Source organism: Megachile rotundata, chromosome 8 (genome assembly GCF_050947335.1).
Source record: "Megachile rotundata isolate GNS110a chromosome 8, iyMegRotu1, whole genome shotgun sequence".
Classification (NCBI taxonomy): Eukaryota; Metazoa; Arthropoda; class Insecta; order Hymenoptera; family Megachilidae; genus Megachile; species Megachile rotundata.
The window spans coordinates 13,003,456-13,017,907 of NC_134990.1; the positions used below are offsets into that span (position 1 = coordinate 13,003,456).

At 38.7% G+C, this 14,452-nt stretch overlaps 1 protein-coding gene across 3 annotated transcripts in view; it reads right to left on the reverse strand.

The window, feature by feature from the left end:
• Positions 1–14,452, reverse strand: part of IRSp53 (Insulin receptor substrate 53 kDa) — a 214,265-nt gene that overhangs the window by 83,987 nt on the left and 115,826 nt on the right. For 2 of the 3 annotated variants that reach the window (XM_012292233.2, XM_003706238.3), the window contains exon 4: positions 4,278–4,370. The exons of the other annotated variant lie outside the window; for it this stretch is intronic. In XM_012292233.2, the coding sequence (XP_012147623.1) occupies positions 4,278–4,370 (93 nt within the window). The remainder of the gene's footprint in view (positions 1–4,277; positions 4,371–14,452) is intronic. 3 annotated transcript variants of the gene reach the window in all.

Here is a 14,452-nt window from a genome sequence, read left to right on the forward strand (position 1 = left end):
TAAAGTATCTTTGTGACGCACCTTTATTAAGTATTTTTGTGACGCACCTGTATAAAGTATCTTTGTGACACACCTTTGTGACGCACCTTGATGACGCACCCTCATAAAGTATCTTTGTGACGCACCTTTGTGACGCACATTTATAAAGTATCTTTGTGACGCACCTTTATGAAGTATCATTGTGACGCACCTTTGTAACCCATCTTTGTGACGCACCTTGGTGACGCACCCTCATAAGGTATCTTTGTGACGCGCCTTAGTGACGCACCTTTGTAAAGTATGCTTTGTGACTCATCTTTGTGACGCTCCTTTGTAAAGTGTCTTTGTGGTGTCTCTTTGTGACGCACCCATGTAATGCACCTTGGTGACGCACCTTGGCGACGCACCTTTTTAAAGTATGCTTTGTGACGCATCTTTGTGACGCTCCTTTGTAAAGTATCTTTGTGACACTCCTTTGTGACGCACTTTGGTGACGCACCTTTGTAAAGTATGCTTTGTGATATTTTTCATAATTCGTTCTCTGAACGTCCGAATTCTGCATGTAATTTCCCCTGATAGGTTATTCAAAGTAACCGAACGTCCAATTTCAGCGTGGGTAAGTGGGTTTGCGGGAAGAGATAGGTTGAGGTAAACTCCTGGAAAATTGACTCTCATCAGGAAAGTGTTGCACTCGTAGGACACTCGGAGCTTCTTACAACAATCGATGGCTAGCGGACCGGAATATCTTATTATCCTCCATTTTGGCTGTTTGGCAGTTTTCCAGTGTTCGCCAATTTGCACTCGTTAAAGACACGCCTGGCGAACTTTACGATCGGACAATGTTGACTAAACGCTCCGCTTTCTCCATTTTTATGGGACACTCGTCATTTTCCTGCTGGAATAATTCTTTAATACCGGAGTTTTTATTGGAGAGGAATTTGATGGTGAGGGAAAGTTGGAGACTTTTGTGGAATAGTTTTGTTGATTTTGAATTTTTGGGTTTTAGGTTCGTGATGCTCCAAGTGATTATCATTGGTGATGTTCTAAGTGATCATCGTTGGTGATGTCGCAAGTGATCATCCTTCTTGATACTCCAAGTGATCATCAATGATTATGTTCCAAGTGATCATCCACAGTGATACATTTCGAGCTTAACTATTCAAATTCATGATATTTCAGGTGTTCATCATTCTTGATATTCCAAATGACAATCTTTCATGATGTTCCAAGTGATCATCCTTCATAATGTTCCAAGTGATCATCCTTCATGATGTTCCAAATGATCATCCTTGATGTCCCAAGTAACTATCCTCGACGACATTCCAAGTGACCATCCATTTAATCCCAAATCACCAAATCCCCCACCCAACTTCCCAACCCCAAATTTCAAGCTCCAAATTTCAAAATACCTCCCTCCAAAGCTAACTACAATTAATTATTAACAGCAAAAAGTAAGGGAATTACAAAGTAAGAGAACGAAAGTCCTCGCAAAGGTATAATTTATCCGCATTATTGTTAGCCATAACCAGTTAGAACGACAAATAATGTGGTAACCCTATTTCGAGGTTGCACACGTGGTGCAGAGTTTAAATTGGAATGTGCCCGGGGGTGTCTCGTATGCAGTTAACAGGGGTTATATCCAAGCCTCGGATATTCTAGCTAACCACCGATTGCAGTTAACTTCGGCCACTATTTCAGCAACGGATGCAATGTTGGCATGTTCGAGAATTCGTTTTCTATTTTCTTTGAAAATACCACTTGTCAGATGTGTTTGGTTAATATTCAAAGTTTTATTGTTGTACGTACTATCTTTAATTTGTTGAATTCAAGTTGACTTGGAGGTTCAACTTAAAAAATTAGCAAAAGTGTATTTTTAAAAACAAATAGGAAAATCTATTAAAGTAGACATACAGTGCTAATAATATTTTGTGTGCAACTTCTTCAAATTTTTAATTACAAACAATAGTCATCTCAGTGAGTACACTCAGACCTCCCATATGCTCTCTACGATATTTCAAAAAATAATTCTGAACCTTCAACATGATCTAACTTAACCTAACTCTTGAATGGTAGATCAAACCCAGGGCCAGGCAGTATAACACCACATCAGTAGTAGTTTTATAACATTACTTGTACCTAACCTAGCCTAATCCTTAAATGGTCCATCAAACCTAGGACCAGGTAGCTTTCCACCACATCAACAGTAGTTTTATAACACTCGTACCTAACCTAACCTAATCCCTAAATGTTCCATCAAACCTTGGATCAGACAGCTTTTCACCACATTAAAAATAGTTTTATAAAATTACTCGCGCCTAACCTAACTTAAACTTTAAATGCTCCACCAGATCCAGCTCTAGACAGCTTCTGACCACTCTAACTATACAGTTTCATAACATAATTCATACCTAACGTAACCTAACCTTTAAACAGTCCATCAAACTCTGTACCAGACAGCTTTTTATCAACCACATTTTTTATCACCAGTCCTCAACATTATTCAAAGCTGAAAAAATGTACTCGCTTTGAAAGGTGCCCTATAATTAATAGAATGAGTTTATCCGCAGAAAATGTGCACATGCTCTCAAAATAAATTAACACTCCGGTCGGTTAATTTGAAACGAGGGTCGCGAAGCGTACGACTTGCGGGGAATTTCGTTTTTTCTCCAGGGTTCGCTTTCGACAAAGTTTGGTCGGACGGCGCGAACGTTGGACGAGCACTTTCGTGGCTTCCAAAGCCAATAAAGGTTCACCCGTTTAGCAGTCTTTCTCTGTCTTCCGTGGGGTCTCGGAACGTAGCGGAGAAGGATAGAAAAGTTGCTAACAGGATCATTGCAGCGTGATAAGTGTACGTATTAAGTCCGGGTCGATAACCTTCGTGGCCGAGCTAGAGAGTCTCGAAATAAGAAAGGAACACGACCGGCGCTCTTAGGAAGCTGCCCAAGTGCGACCGAACTTCTATTTGTTTTTCGAGTGGAATGGGAGATCCAGTTCGATTTATTTGCTGCTCACTTCGTATTACTTCTACCAACTGCTTTGTGGCGTCTTCGGGTTACCCGGTGAATTTCTCATTCACTTTCTATGCATCGGGGGAAAATTGCGTAATAAGCTAATGGTGATGGAGTTAAAATGGTTGATAAGCGGATTCCTTCGTTTTATGGCGGTATTCGTGGTATTAGGGGCTTAGGGGACACATATGTGGGTATTGGGCGTATAGGTATCACATATATAGGTATTACACGCGTAGATATTGCATATGTAGGTATTGGGTACATAGGTATCACATATGTGGGTATTAGGTGCATAGGTATCACATATGTGGATATTAGGGGCATAGATATTCCATATGTGGGTATTAGGCGCGTAGGTATTTCATACGTGGATATTTTAGGCGCATAGGTATCACATATGTGGGTATTAGGCGCATAGGTATCACATATGTGGGTATTAGGAAACATAGGTATTCCATATGTGGTTATTAGACACACAGGTATTCCTTATGTGGGTATTAGGAACATAGGTATCACATATGTGGGTATTAGGAAACATAGGTATTCCATATGTGGTTATTATACACATAGGTATTCCATATGTGGTTATTAAACACATAGGTATTGCATACGTGGTTATTAGGCGGATAGGTTTTCCATATGTGGGTATTAGGCACATATGTAGGTATCACATATGTGGGTATTAGGAAACATAGGTATTCCATATGTGGTTATTAGACACATAGGTATTCCATATGTGGTTATTAAACACATAGGAATTCCATATGTGATTATTAGGCGGATAGGTTTTTCATATGTGGGTATTAGGCACATATGTAGGTACCACATATGTGGGTATTAGGTGCATAGGTATCAAATATGTGAGTATTAGGCACATAGGTATTCCATATGTGGTTATTAGGCACATAGGTATCACATATATAGGTATCACACACATAGGTATCACATATGTAGGAATCTATCATATCCCTAAATCCCCAAATTCTCCACACCTCAAATCACTAATTTCTCATACTCCTAAGTCTCCAAATCTTCAAATCCCAAATCCTCAAAATTCAAAATCCAAAAATTTTCAAATATTCAAATCCCCACATGTGCACATCCCTATCTTCCTCACATCCTAAGTATCCGAAATTCTCATCCCACCCCAAAAAGCTTGATTACCCAAAAGACCCTAAATGTCACGAATCAAAATAAAATAATGTTCCCAAAATTTTAATAAGCTAGCTCGAGTCTTCATATTACAATATTTGTAAGGAAGTATAATAAGAAAATTAGAAAGCTTACCGATATCCTTGGAACCACCCCATGTTCCCAGTTGCGCCTGCCGCGCTAATTTAGACAACTCGTCCACGTAGACCCGGGATGCTGCTGCAGCACCTGGAAAATAATGAAACACGCTCGAAATATAGCCAGACCGAACACCAGGTGTACGTATTTTCTATATTTTTCTGTTTTCCTTGCCGCGCTACTTCGCCGATAATTCAACGCTTCGCCTCCACCACTTTTTCTTTAATTAAAACGGGATAATATACGAGCTCTTAATCGTATGGAAATTTCGATCGAGTCCCAGGGAAAACAGATCGGTTTAATTTCCACCGGGAATTGTTCAACAATCGTGCGTTTGTTCACTTTTTACTCTTCCCTGCGATACATTATTTCATTCTACTTATTTTTCTTTGTACTTCATTGTCTCTTAATTAGAACGTTTCTTGTACATTTGGAATGCAATTATTCATTTCAATATTTAGGAAATTATCAATAATTATTTTTCAATAACTTGATCATTTTTGTGTACTTTGAAATATTTCTGTTCAGAAATTTTTGTATTTTTTCTATTTTTATTTTTAATATTTTCGTAGTTTGAGGATGTTCTATTTAACGAATGCAATATTTTTCTAATTGAATGTGAAGCAATTAAAATTTTCTATAAAAGCCACTAATTTGTTTTACATATAAAAATTGCAAAATCTCAAGTATTTTTCTTGCAATTTTTTTAATATTTGTCTACACAGATTTTTGTGATTTTTTTCTCTAAATAAGTTCTCATGTAACATATCCGATTGCAAAAGTTCGCTCGATCGCATTAAGAGCGTTCTCGAACCGTAAGTCGTCGGTTACTTAAACAACTTCGAAACCGACTCCACGAGCGCAGAAAAGATTAAAGTAGAGGGTGCGACTTAATACCGGAGCTTTTCGGTAGCTTAACGCATTGGTATTCGGCGGAGGTGTTCGTCTAATGCCATGCTTTTGTCTCAACAGGGGTGAATAGAAAGGACGAGCGATTTTCTTCGAGGAAAACGTAATGGCTGGACCGGATCAGTCTCGTATTTTTTTTTTTCTCCTCTTTTTATCTTTCGATCTGCCGGAAAAGTCCTTGCACGGAAACTTTCAACGGGAAGGGTGAAACAAGATAGGGGATGATTCGGAACAATGTGCTCGAAAAAAAATTACGATTTCCTCAGCTTTGTTCGTCAATTTCACGCTAGCTCTCCTGATACGAAAAACACAGTTTTCGGGAAATTACTTCTCCTGGGAGAGGATTAACGAAGGTAACAAATTTCGGGTAATTTTGTTAGTCGCTTGGAGAATTTTTCTAAAATTACTCTTTACGTTGAAAAAATTTAAGAGACGTAGTAGATGTACAAGAGACATAGTAGAATTTTTTAGAATTTTTTCTTTTTGTTAATTTATCTTGAGGGATGATTTATCTTGAACTTTATATTACCCTATTAATTTATCTTCGGAAAATGATTAACAGTTTCAATTAACTTTGGTACATCAGAAATAAATTAATATTTTGTAGGAATTATAATTTTAAAAATTATTAATATACTTTTAGGGGTTGGTTTTTTGGTAGAGACCAACCCCTAGAAGTATATTAACAATTTTGAAAATTAAACTACCCCTGAAGTGTTACTCCTCGCGAAGAATTCGTTACAAGTTTGTTTCAAAAGAAATGACTATGAAAATATCATAAAAAATATCCTAATAAAATATCATAATAAAAATATCATGAGAAATATTCATAAAAAATATCAGTGAACTTTGCATCAGTCATAAATTAATATTTTGTAAGAATTATAATTTTCAAAATTATTAATATACTTTTAGGGGTTGGTTTTTTGGTAGAGACCAACCCCTAGAAGTATATTAACAATTTAGAAAATTAAACTACCCCCTGAAATATTACTCCTCGCAAAGAATTTGTTACAAGTTTGTTTGAAAAGAAATGACCATAAAAATATTGTAAAAAATATCCTAATAAAATATCATAAGAAATATTCATAAAAAATATCAATGAACTTTGCATCAGACATAAATTAATATTTTGTAAGAATTTTAATTTTCAGAATTCTTGATATACTTCTAAGGGTTGGTTACCCCTCGCAAAGAGCTTGTTCGCTTAAAAAGAGCAAAGAGGTTTTACATTCATAAAGGAGTGGTTAAAAAGTAACCCCCAAATAGAAAGAGCATTGATTCGATAAAAGTAAACACCTAAAACTTTTGGCCGGCATTGAGTCTTTCGTTACAATTAAATCCGAAGAGTCCACTTTTCCGTCGGAAGAACGGTTGATCTTGAAAGAGAACGATCCGCAGCGAGTTTGCCGTAAAACAACCCCTACGCTTCTATACAGAGCCGTTCTTTTCGAGATACACCACGTTCCTATCCTGCCACTCTTGTCCGACCTTTTATTCCCTCTTTTCCGTCTTTTTTTCTGTGCCACGGTGGCCAGTTACGAACCATACAACCCCGTATTTATGAGGGATTCCCTGTACGCTGTAGGAAACAGGGTGCACACCACCAATTTCCACCGATCCACCCCTCTCAGTGTTCTTCCTAGGACCGTCCCAATTTTTCTGCCCCATAGCTTTTAACGAGGAGCTTTCGTGGGAAATGATCGTTCTTTATTGATAACCAGACCACTTCTAACAGCATTTTTATTCGCCCACGAGTTTACTTTTTCACCTCCAATTTCTCGTTCAACGGTAAACGGGTAATTGCACTCGATGTATGGAGGAAAGTTAATGAAGCTATGCGCAATCGTTCAGAACTGCACTTTATGCACGATCCAACTATATCGCAGATATGCTCTTTCCACTCATGGTACCTTCACATATCAGTTTTCTAAATGAACTTTTAATTAATTCCATATTACTTCTTTTCGTTTGGTACTAATATTTTTAGTTTAAAACATTTTTTTTTGAGACCCTCTGTATGTGATATATTCTTTTGACATACGTCATTTTTGTTGCCAATTGATAATAAATATTGTAGTAGACATACGTCTGTAAATAGTTTATTATAATTTATAGTTCATCTTGTAATGGATATTTTATATTTTATAAAAATATTTTAATAAACTTGAATGGATACGTTAATCAATAATTTAGAACTCCTGATTTAAGCAACAAATTATGTCTCTTACACGTATCTCCATCAGAAATTATTGAAAAATATTTTAATAGACATGTGATGTCTATTACAACATATTCATATGTTCATCAGCTTATGAATACATATTCGAGCTAGTATATTTTTATCAACACTATAGCAACTGTCTTTAAATTTTTATATTTTATGTCTCTAAATTTTTGTGTTCATTGATTTCTCAAATATCTAAAGGTAACGTGATAAAAGATGTGGAAGATCAAGTGTGAAATATTCACGGTTCGTTACCGAGACAAGGGAAATTATATCGAGACGTAATCAAAGAAAGCAGTTTTATACGTTTCCATCTAAATGGACTGATCGATTTTCCCGAGAGGAAAGAGCGAAGCGCAGACCCATCGTATTTACATTCGTTGGGAAATGTAATTTCGAGGAACCGATCGATCTAGTTTTATTCGTTGAAAGTTTGTCGCGAAGCTTAATCTTCAATTATCAGCCAATATCGAGGGGGGACAAAATGAAATTGTAATAATCGAGAGAATCCTTAATTCGAATCTGAGTAGAATATTGTCTCAGTAGAAAACAATCACGTCTCTGTCATCGAACAAAAGGTACTTCAAATTTTCCACCCCCTTATTTATTTCTAACTTCCATAATTTTCCCAAACATTTCTTCCAACTTCTAAATTTACCTGACTAAATATTGAAATTTGCAAAATTAATTAAAATGTGCAAGATTAATTAAAAGTTACGAAATTAATGAAAATTTGTAAAATTAATTTAAATGTGAAAATTAATGAACATTTGTAAAATTAATTTAAATGTAAAAATTAATGAATATTTGCAAAATTAATTTAAATGTAAAAATTAATAAAAATGTGCACAATTAATGAAAATTTGCAAAATTCATTTAAATGTGAAAATTAATGAACATTTACAAAATTAATGAAAATGTGCAAAATTAATTTAAATGTGAAAATGAATGAACATTTGTAAAATTAATTTAAATGCAAAAATTAATGAAAATTTGCACAATTAATTTAAATGTGAAAATTAGTGAAAATGTGCAAAATTAATTTAAATGTAAAAATTAATGAAAATGTGCAAAATTAATTTACAAATGAAAATTAATGAAAATTTGCAAAATTTTCATCTTTAAAAACTTCCCCTGATAAATCACCCCACATAAAAATTTCTGAACTTTCACCTCAGAGATCTAACTACCCCTTTACTTCAGAATCAATTACCAAGGGTAACTTAGCATGAGTAAAATATGCTTCAACTAAACATAACCTAAAAAAGCTCCGCCACAAATTATGCGGTAAAAATAAAACCCGATAAACGTTGCAGTAATTCGTCAAACTAAACCTATTAAACTCGAGGGTAATCGAAGGTGTATTAGGAGAAAAATCTCGGTCGTCCAATTTGCATGAAAAAAAAAAGCGAAGGGATCGTGGGTCGAAATCATTCGGAATCCGATCCGGAAAGGATGTCGAGAAAAGGGTCCTGGGGTGAGAAATTTTCAGCAACGATCCCCGGTCCCTGCGCGGAAATGAAGCGGAAAAGAGACGCGCGTAATCAAGCGGATGTCGACGCGGAATTTCGAAGAGGGCAACCCCACGATACCGTTCGCGTACCTTTCGAATATGACACGAGGGAAGCAGATTTTCAGGGTATTAGCAACCCCTCCGGTAACCACCGACAGCTCGGCGCGTTTCTTTTATCGCCGTACGTGAATTCCGACCTTACGGCAAAACCTCCGCATGAATGCCGACTACTCAGACTTCGCGGACTTTCGTCTTTTTTCGCTTCCTTCCTTCCTTTCGTTCGCTTCATTTCAGTTTCACCTCTCGCCATTTTCCCGCGTAAAAACGCGTCTCGCTACCTCGATGACTGCACTCAACGTTTTCCCCATTACCCCTGCGTTCTTTAATTTAGGGAGATACGTAGGTGGATTTTGAGGTGGAGCTGAGGATTTCGGTGGTGGAGATCTATGGATATAGGAGGGGGTGGGGGTAGGTCTGGGTGTAGGACGTGATAGAGTTTGGAAGAGAGATATAGAATTTTGGAGAGTTACGAGTTGTGGAGTCAGGGAGTGAGAGATCTAGGATGTGAGACTGAGATTAAGAGGTTTGGGAATTGAGAGATATAGGGAATAAGGGATCTAGGAGGTGAGGGACCTAGAACTTGAGAGATTGGGGGGTTGAGAGATCTACTATGTGAGGGACCTGGAGATTGAGAAATCTAGGATGTGAGGGACCTAGGGATTGAGAGATCTAGCAAACGAGAGATCTGGAAATTGAGAATTTTGGAAATTGTGGAATTAGGGATTGAGAGATCTAGAATGTGAGGGACCTGGAGATTGAGAGATTTGGGGGTTGAGAGATCTAGCAATTGAGGGATCTACTATGTGAGGGATCTGGAGATTGAGAGATCCAGCAATTGAGAAATCTAGGATGTGAGGGACCTAGGGATTGAGAGATCTAGCAAACGAGAGATCTGGAAATTGAGAATTTTGGAAATTGTGGAATTAGGGATTGAGAGATCTAGAATGTGAGGGACCTGGAGATTGAGAGATTTGGGGGTTGAGAGATCTAGCAATTGAGGGATCTACTATGTGAGGGATCTGGAGATTGAGAGATCCAGCAATTGAGAGATCTAGGATGTGAGGGACCTGGTGATTGACAGATTTGGGGATTGAGAGATATAGGAAATAAGGGATTTAGGATGTGAGGGACCTAGAACTTGAGAGATTGGGGGGTTGAGAGATCTAACAAATGAGAGATCTTGGGATTGAGAGTTTTAGGAGTTGTGGAGTCTAGGGTTTGTGAGATTTAGGATGTGAGGGACCTAGAAAACTTGTAAACTTGTATACTTGTAATACTTGTAAGATATGCAGACTTCCTGAAGACGAACGTTTAGCACCAAGTACCCTACAAAAGCATTTCCACCAAAACAATTCCTCCCCTTAAAGAATCAATTCTTCCCGTGTCGACGGGTAAACGAAGAACCGAGGTAATTACCAGTCACCGGTGAAAGGATCGAGGGAAAACAGTCGGTGCAATCGAAACCTTCCCCGATAGGGATGTCGTATTAAATCGCGCGCTCGAGGACAGGCTAATTAAGCATGATCTGATGGCGCGTTATGCATTCTACGCGTCCCGACGCGACGCGACGCCAGGCGTATTAACTCGAATTCTCGATGGCTTAACAAAAACCCTCCGCCCCGTTCTCATTCGTCCGTGAACATTGTAACGAGATGTAGTTGTGAAAAACGAAGCTTCTCGTCATAAAGATGAGACGTAGGGTGGGTAAACAGCAAAGGGGTTCTGAAAGGACGCGACTGAATCGGATTCGTCGTCAACTAATTCGTTTCAAAAACCGGAGGCGACGGAGCCAGTCAATTAGTGCCTTCCGCTCGCTGTTCGCTCGAACGACGCGAGAGGAATCTCGATCCTGGGGGAAACTCTCTACGAAATACTACAATTTCCACCCTTCTTACTCCTTATTTTGAAACGGATGTTATTTTCTCTCATTTTTCGAAATCGTGTATTATGCTTTTAACGAAACATCTTTATAAATAAGTCGCCTAGGAATTTTAAATTTAGCTTCAACTCTGTTGATAAGATAAAATATATGGAACTGAATATAGTTATTCAAAGCTATTTTTTAACATCGGTGCGTCATAACTGTCACGAGTGCGTCGTGAGTGTGTCACCTGTGCGTCGTGAGTGCGTCGCGAGCGTCGCCAATGCGTCATGAGTGCGTCACGAGTATCGCCAATGCGTTATGAGTGCGTCATGAGTACGTCACAAATGCCACGAGTGCGTCACAAGTGTCATGAGTGCGTCACGAGTGTCACAAATGCATCGTGAGTGCGTCACGAGTGCATCACGAGTGCGTCACCAGTGACACAAATGCATCGTGAGTGCGTCACGAGTGTCACAAATGTATCGTGAATGCGTCACGAGTGCATCACGAGTGCGTCACCAGTGACACAAATGCATCGTGAGTGCGTCACGAGTGCATCGTGAGTGCGTCGTGAATGCATCGTGAGTGCGTCATAAGTGCGTCACGGTATTGTAGATTAACCTTGAACATGAAATTACTTATTCACCATCACCCGTAACTATACATCCCTAAATGTCCACGAAATAAAGCATAGAGCCATTCCCCGGGTAAGCATCAATAGGAAGAAAACCCAGAATAACTTTCACGTGAACGGAAACACAGGATTGCAAGCAGCAACAAAATCCAAACGAAACAGCTGACAGGATCGGTTTTCCCGGGTTGAAAAGTCGAATGGTTAATTGAGGAGAAGAGCACGGATGAAGAGTTGAAGGCGAGCAAACGCGTTCCGCGAGCGTTTCGATTCACAGCCGGTTCGTTTGTCTATTAACAGGCTAGACAGTGAAACGAGGCTTTAAGAGACTCGACGAGAAGAAAAAAGGAAGAAGAGGTCGTTCGCGAGAACCGCCGCGGGTCTTTTTTCTCTCTCTCGTTTTGGAGGAAAGCCGAGGGACGAGTGTTCGTGTCGGCCGGCGAACGAGAAGAAACGAACGAGGAGAAACAAGAGGGTATTTTTTCAAATGAAATTTCTCGCACCGTGGGATAGACGGAAGGGTGGTCTCGCGGCTTACTTCGAAACAATAAATAAAAGACACGGGTGCACCCCCGCTGGAAACAACGGGGCCCTCTCCCCGTAACGAGTAACGCCGTGTCGAGCTGAAAACCGTACAGGCTCGCGTTCAAGAGTACCATAATTTACGCTTCGCTCGTTCCCTCCTCGCGTGTACATAACCTCTACGAATGAAGCATAAATTCAGCCGCGCCTTTTTCGCATCCTTTCTCTGTCTTGGATCTGCAGGAAGCTCGACGTTTAGCTACCGGGAAAATCGAGAACGCTCGCTGAATGTAACAGGGATGTTACCGTGCTCTGTTTGTTCGCCTGCGAGTGTTAATTTGGTTAACGCTCGATGTGCTCTCGGGTGAGAGCAATGTGTTTAATCTAGTTTCTATTTTATTCTACTGGTGAGCTGGGCGCAATATGCGTACGAAGTTTCAACTTTGTTACTTGCAATTTTACTGTTGGGACTAGTACAATGTACTTTGCTACCTGCAATTTTGTAGATAGGGGGAGTAGTATAAAGTATCTTTGGATACTTTGCTACTTGCAATTTTATGCAAGACGCACTCCAGCTACAGATGACGCACTCAAGTTATAGGTGGCGCACTGAAGCTTCACAATGACACACTCAACCCATATGTGACGCACTCAATTTAGAGATAATGCACTCGAACCACACATGACGCACTCAACCCATATGTGACACACATATTACAGATGACGCACTCAAACTAGACGTGACGCACTGAAGTCACAAGTGATGTACTCAAGCTACCCATGACGCACTCGAGGTATACACGACGCACCTCACACTATACATGACGCTCTCAAGCATTTAAACTACATATGACAGAGTAAAGCTACACATGACGCACTCAACTCACACATGCACCCTTCAAACGTGACAAATCTTACTCGAATTTTGAATACGTTTCAATTTGGAGTTTAAGTCCAATTATAATTTGCACGGTCAAGGATTGCCGAATACAAAATTGACATAACACTTCAACTTTTCTTCTCTGTTTTAATATTGTAGCTGCGATCAGTTAGTTGCGACTGACGCATCTGATAAATCATAAGGCAAGGGGTTAAGAACTAAGTGTACGCGCGTCGCAGCGTCAGCAATATTAAGTGACGATTAAACGACGCGAATCATTAGATTCCCAACGAGCATAAGTGGACTGTATCTAAATGAATTTCACTTCGAACGAGCAGACTTGTCATTTGATACTTGAAACTTGATACTTTATACTTGAAACTCGATGCTTGAAACTTGAAATTTGATACCTGAAACCTGATACTTGGAACTTGATACTTAATACCTGAAACCTGATATTTGGAACTTGATACTTGATACCTGAAATCTGATACTTGAAATTTGATACTTTTCTTAACGTCCAGACTTGTTATTCGAAACTTGATACTTGAATCTTCATACCTGAGTCAAGAATTTATAAAATCATATTTATAGTCATGCAAATTGCATAAAATCATATTTATAATTGCTCGAATTCTACAAAATTATTATCGTACAAATTAACCTCTTGCAGCTTGACTCACCAGGTGCGTCACTCAGTCTTAAATATTAAATCAGACAAAGAAAGTTGAAATGATACATCAATTTAATATTATTCAATAGTTGACTATGCAAGTAATAGGTCTTGAACTCCAAATTGAAGCTTATTAAAGTTCCAAGTAAAGTTACAGCTGACGCACTAGTGCGTCACGAGTCTTAAAAGAGTGCAAGGGATACATAAGTGAATATTTTTCATTTTTCAAGACATTGAAAGATTGTCCTCAGGTAACGAGTTTACCAGATAAAACTATAAATCCTTCTTCGAGTTTAACGGGGCGAAATAAGGTAATCTGTATTCATAGTTGTCGCGATACTTTGTACTCGTTTTTCTCTTATCCATGAACGACGGAAAAATTTAATTTAAGTTGACAGAGCGTCCGTGAAACTTTCAGCCTGGCAAATACTTAATTGCGGTAACTACGATAATTGAAGAATTTTATTTGTTCCGCAATGTAAATATCGTTACACGTTTCTTACGAAGCACAAAATTGAATAGCGCGTTTCCTTCCTTAAACTCCGATGTTTATCGTTGTCAAAGTTAACCCTATGAAAACCATAATGTCCGCATTTTTTACGCTCTTTATTCCCAACACACCGTTCTCGTACGGTCGATAAATAACGCGTTTTAAAACAAGCTGAAAAGTGGCGGAAAAAGTGGTCTCAAGCTTCTCTCGACCGAAAGAAAACACGAAAATAATGGTGAAACATTAATAGTACTCTTTCACGTTGCATAAATCCGTAAACACATCATTCTGCTTACGTTGATCCCATTTACCTCGCATTTTTATCGTTCCGTTTCTGCATTCACTGCGCATCAAACTTTTATCTCGACGTTTATAAGGACTCTGTACAAAGACAGAGATTTCT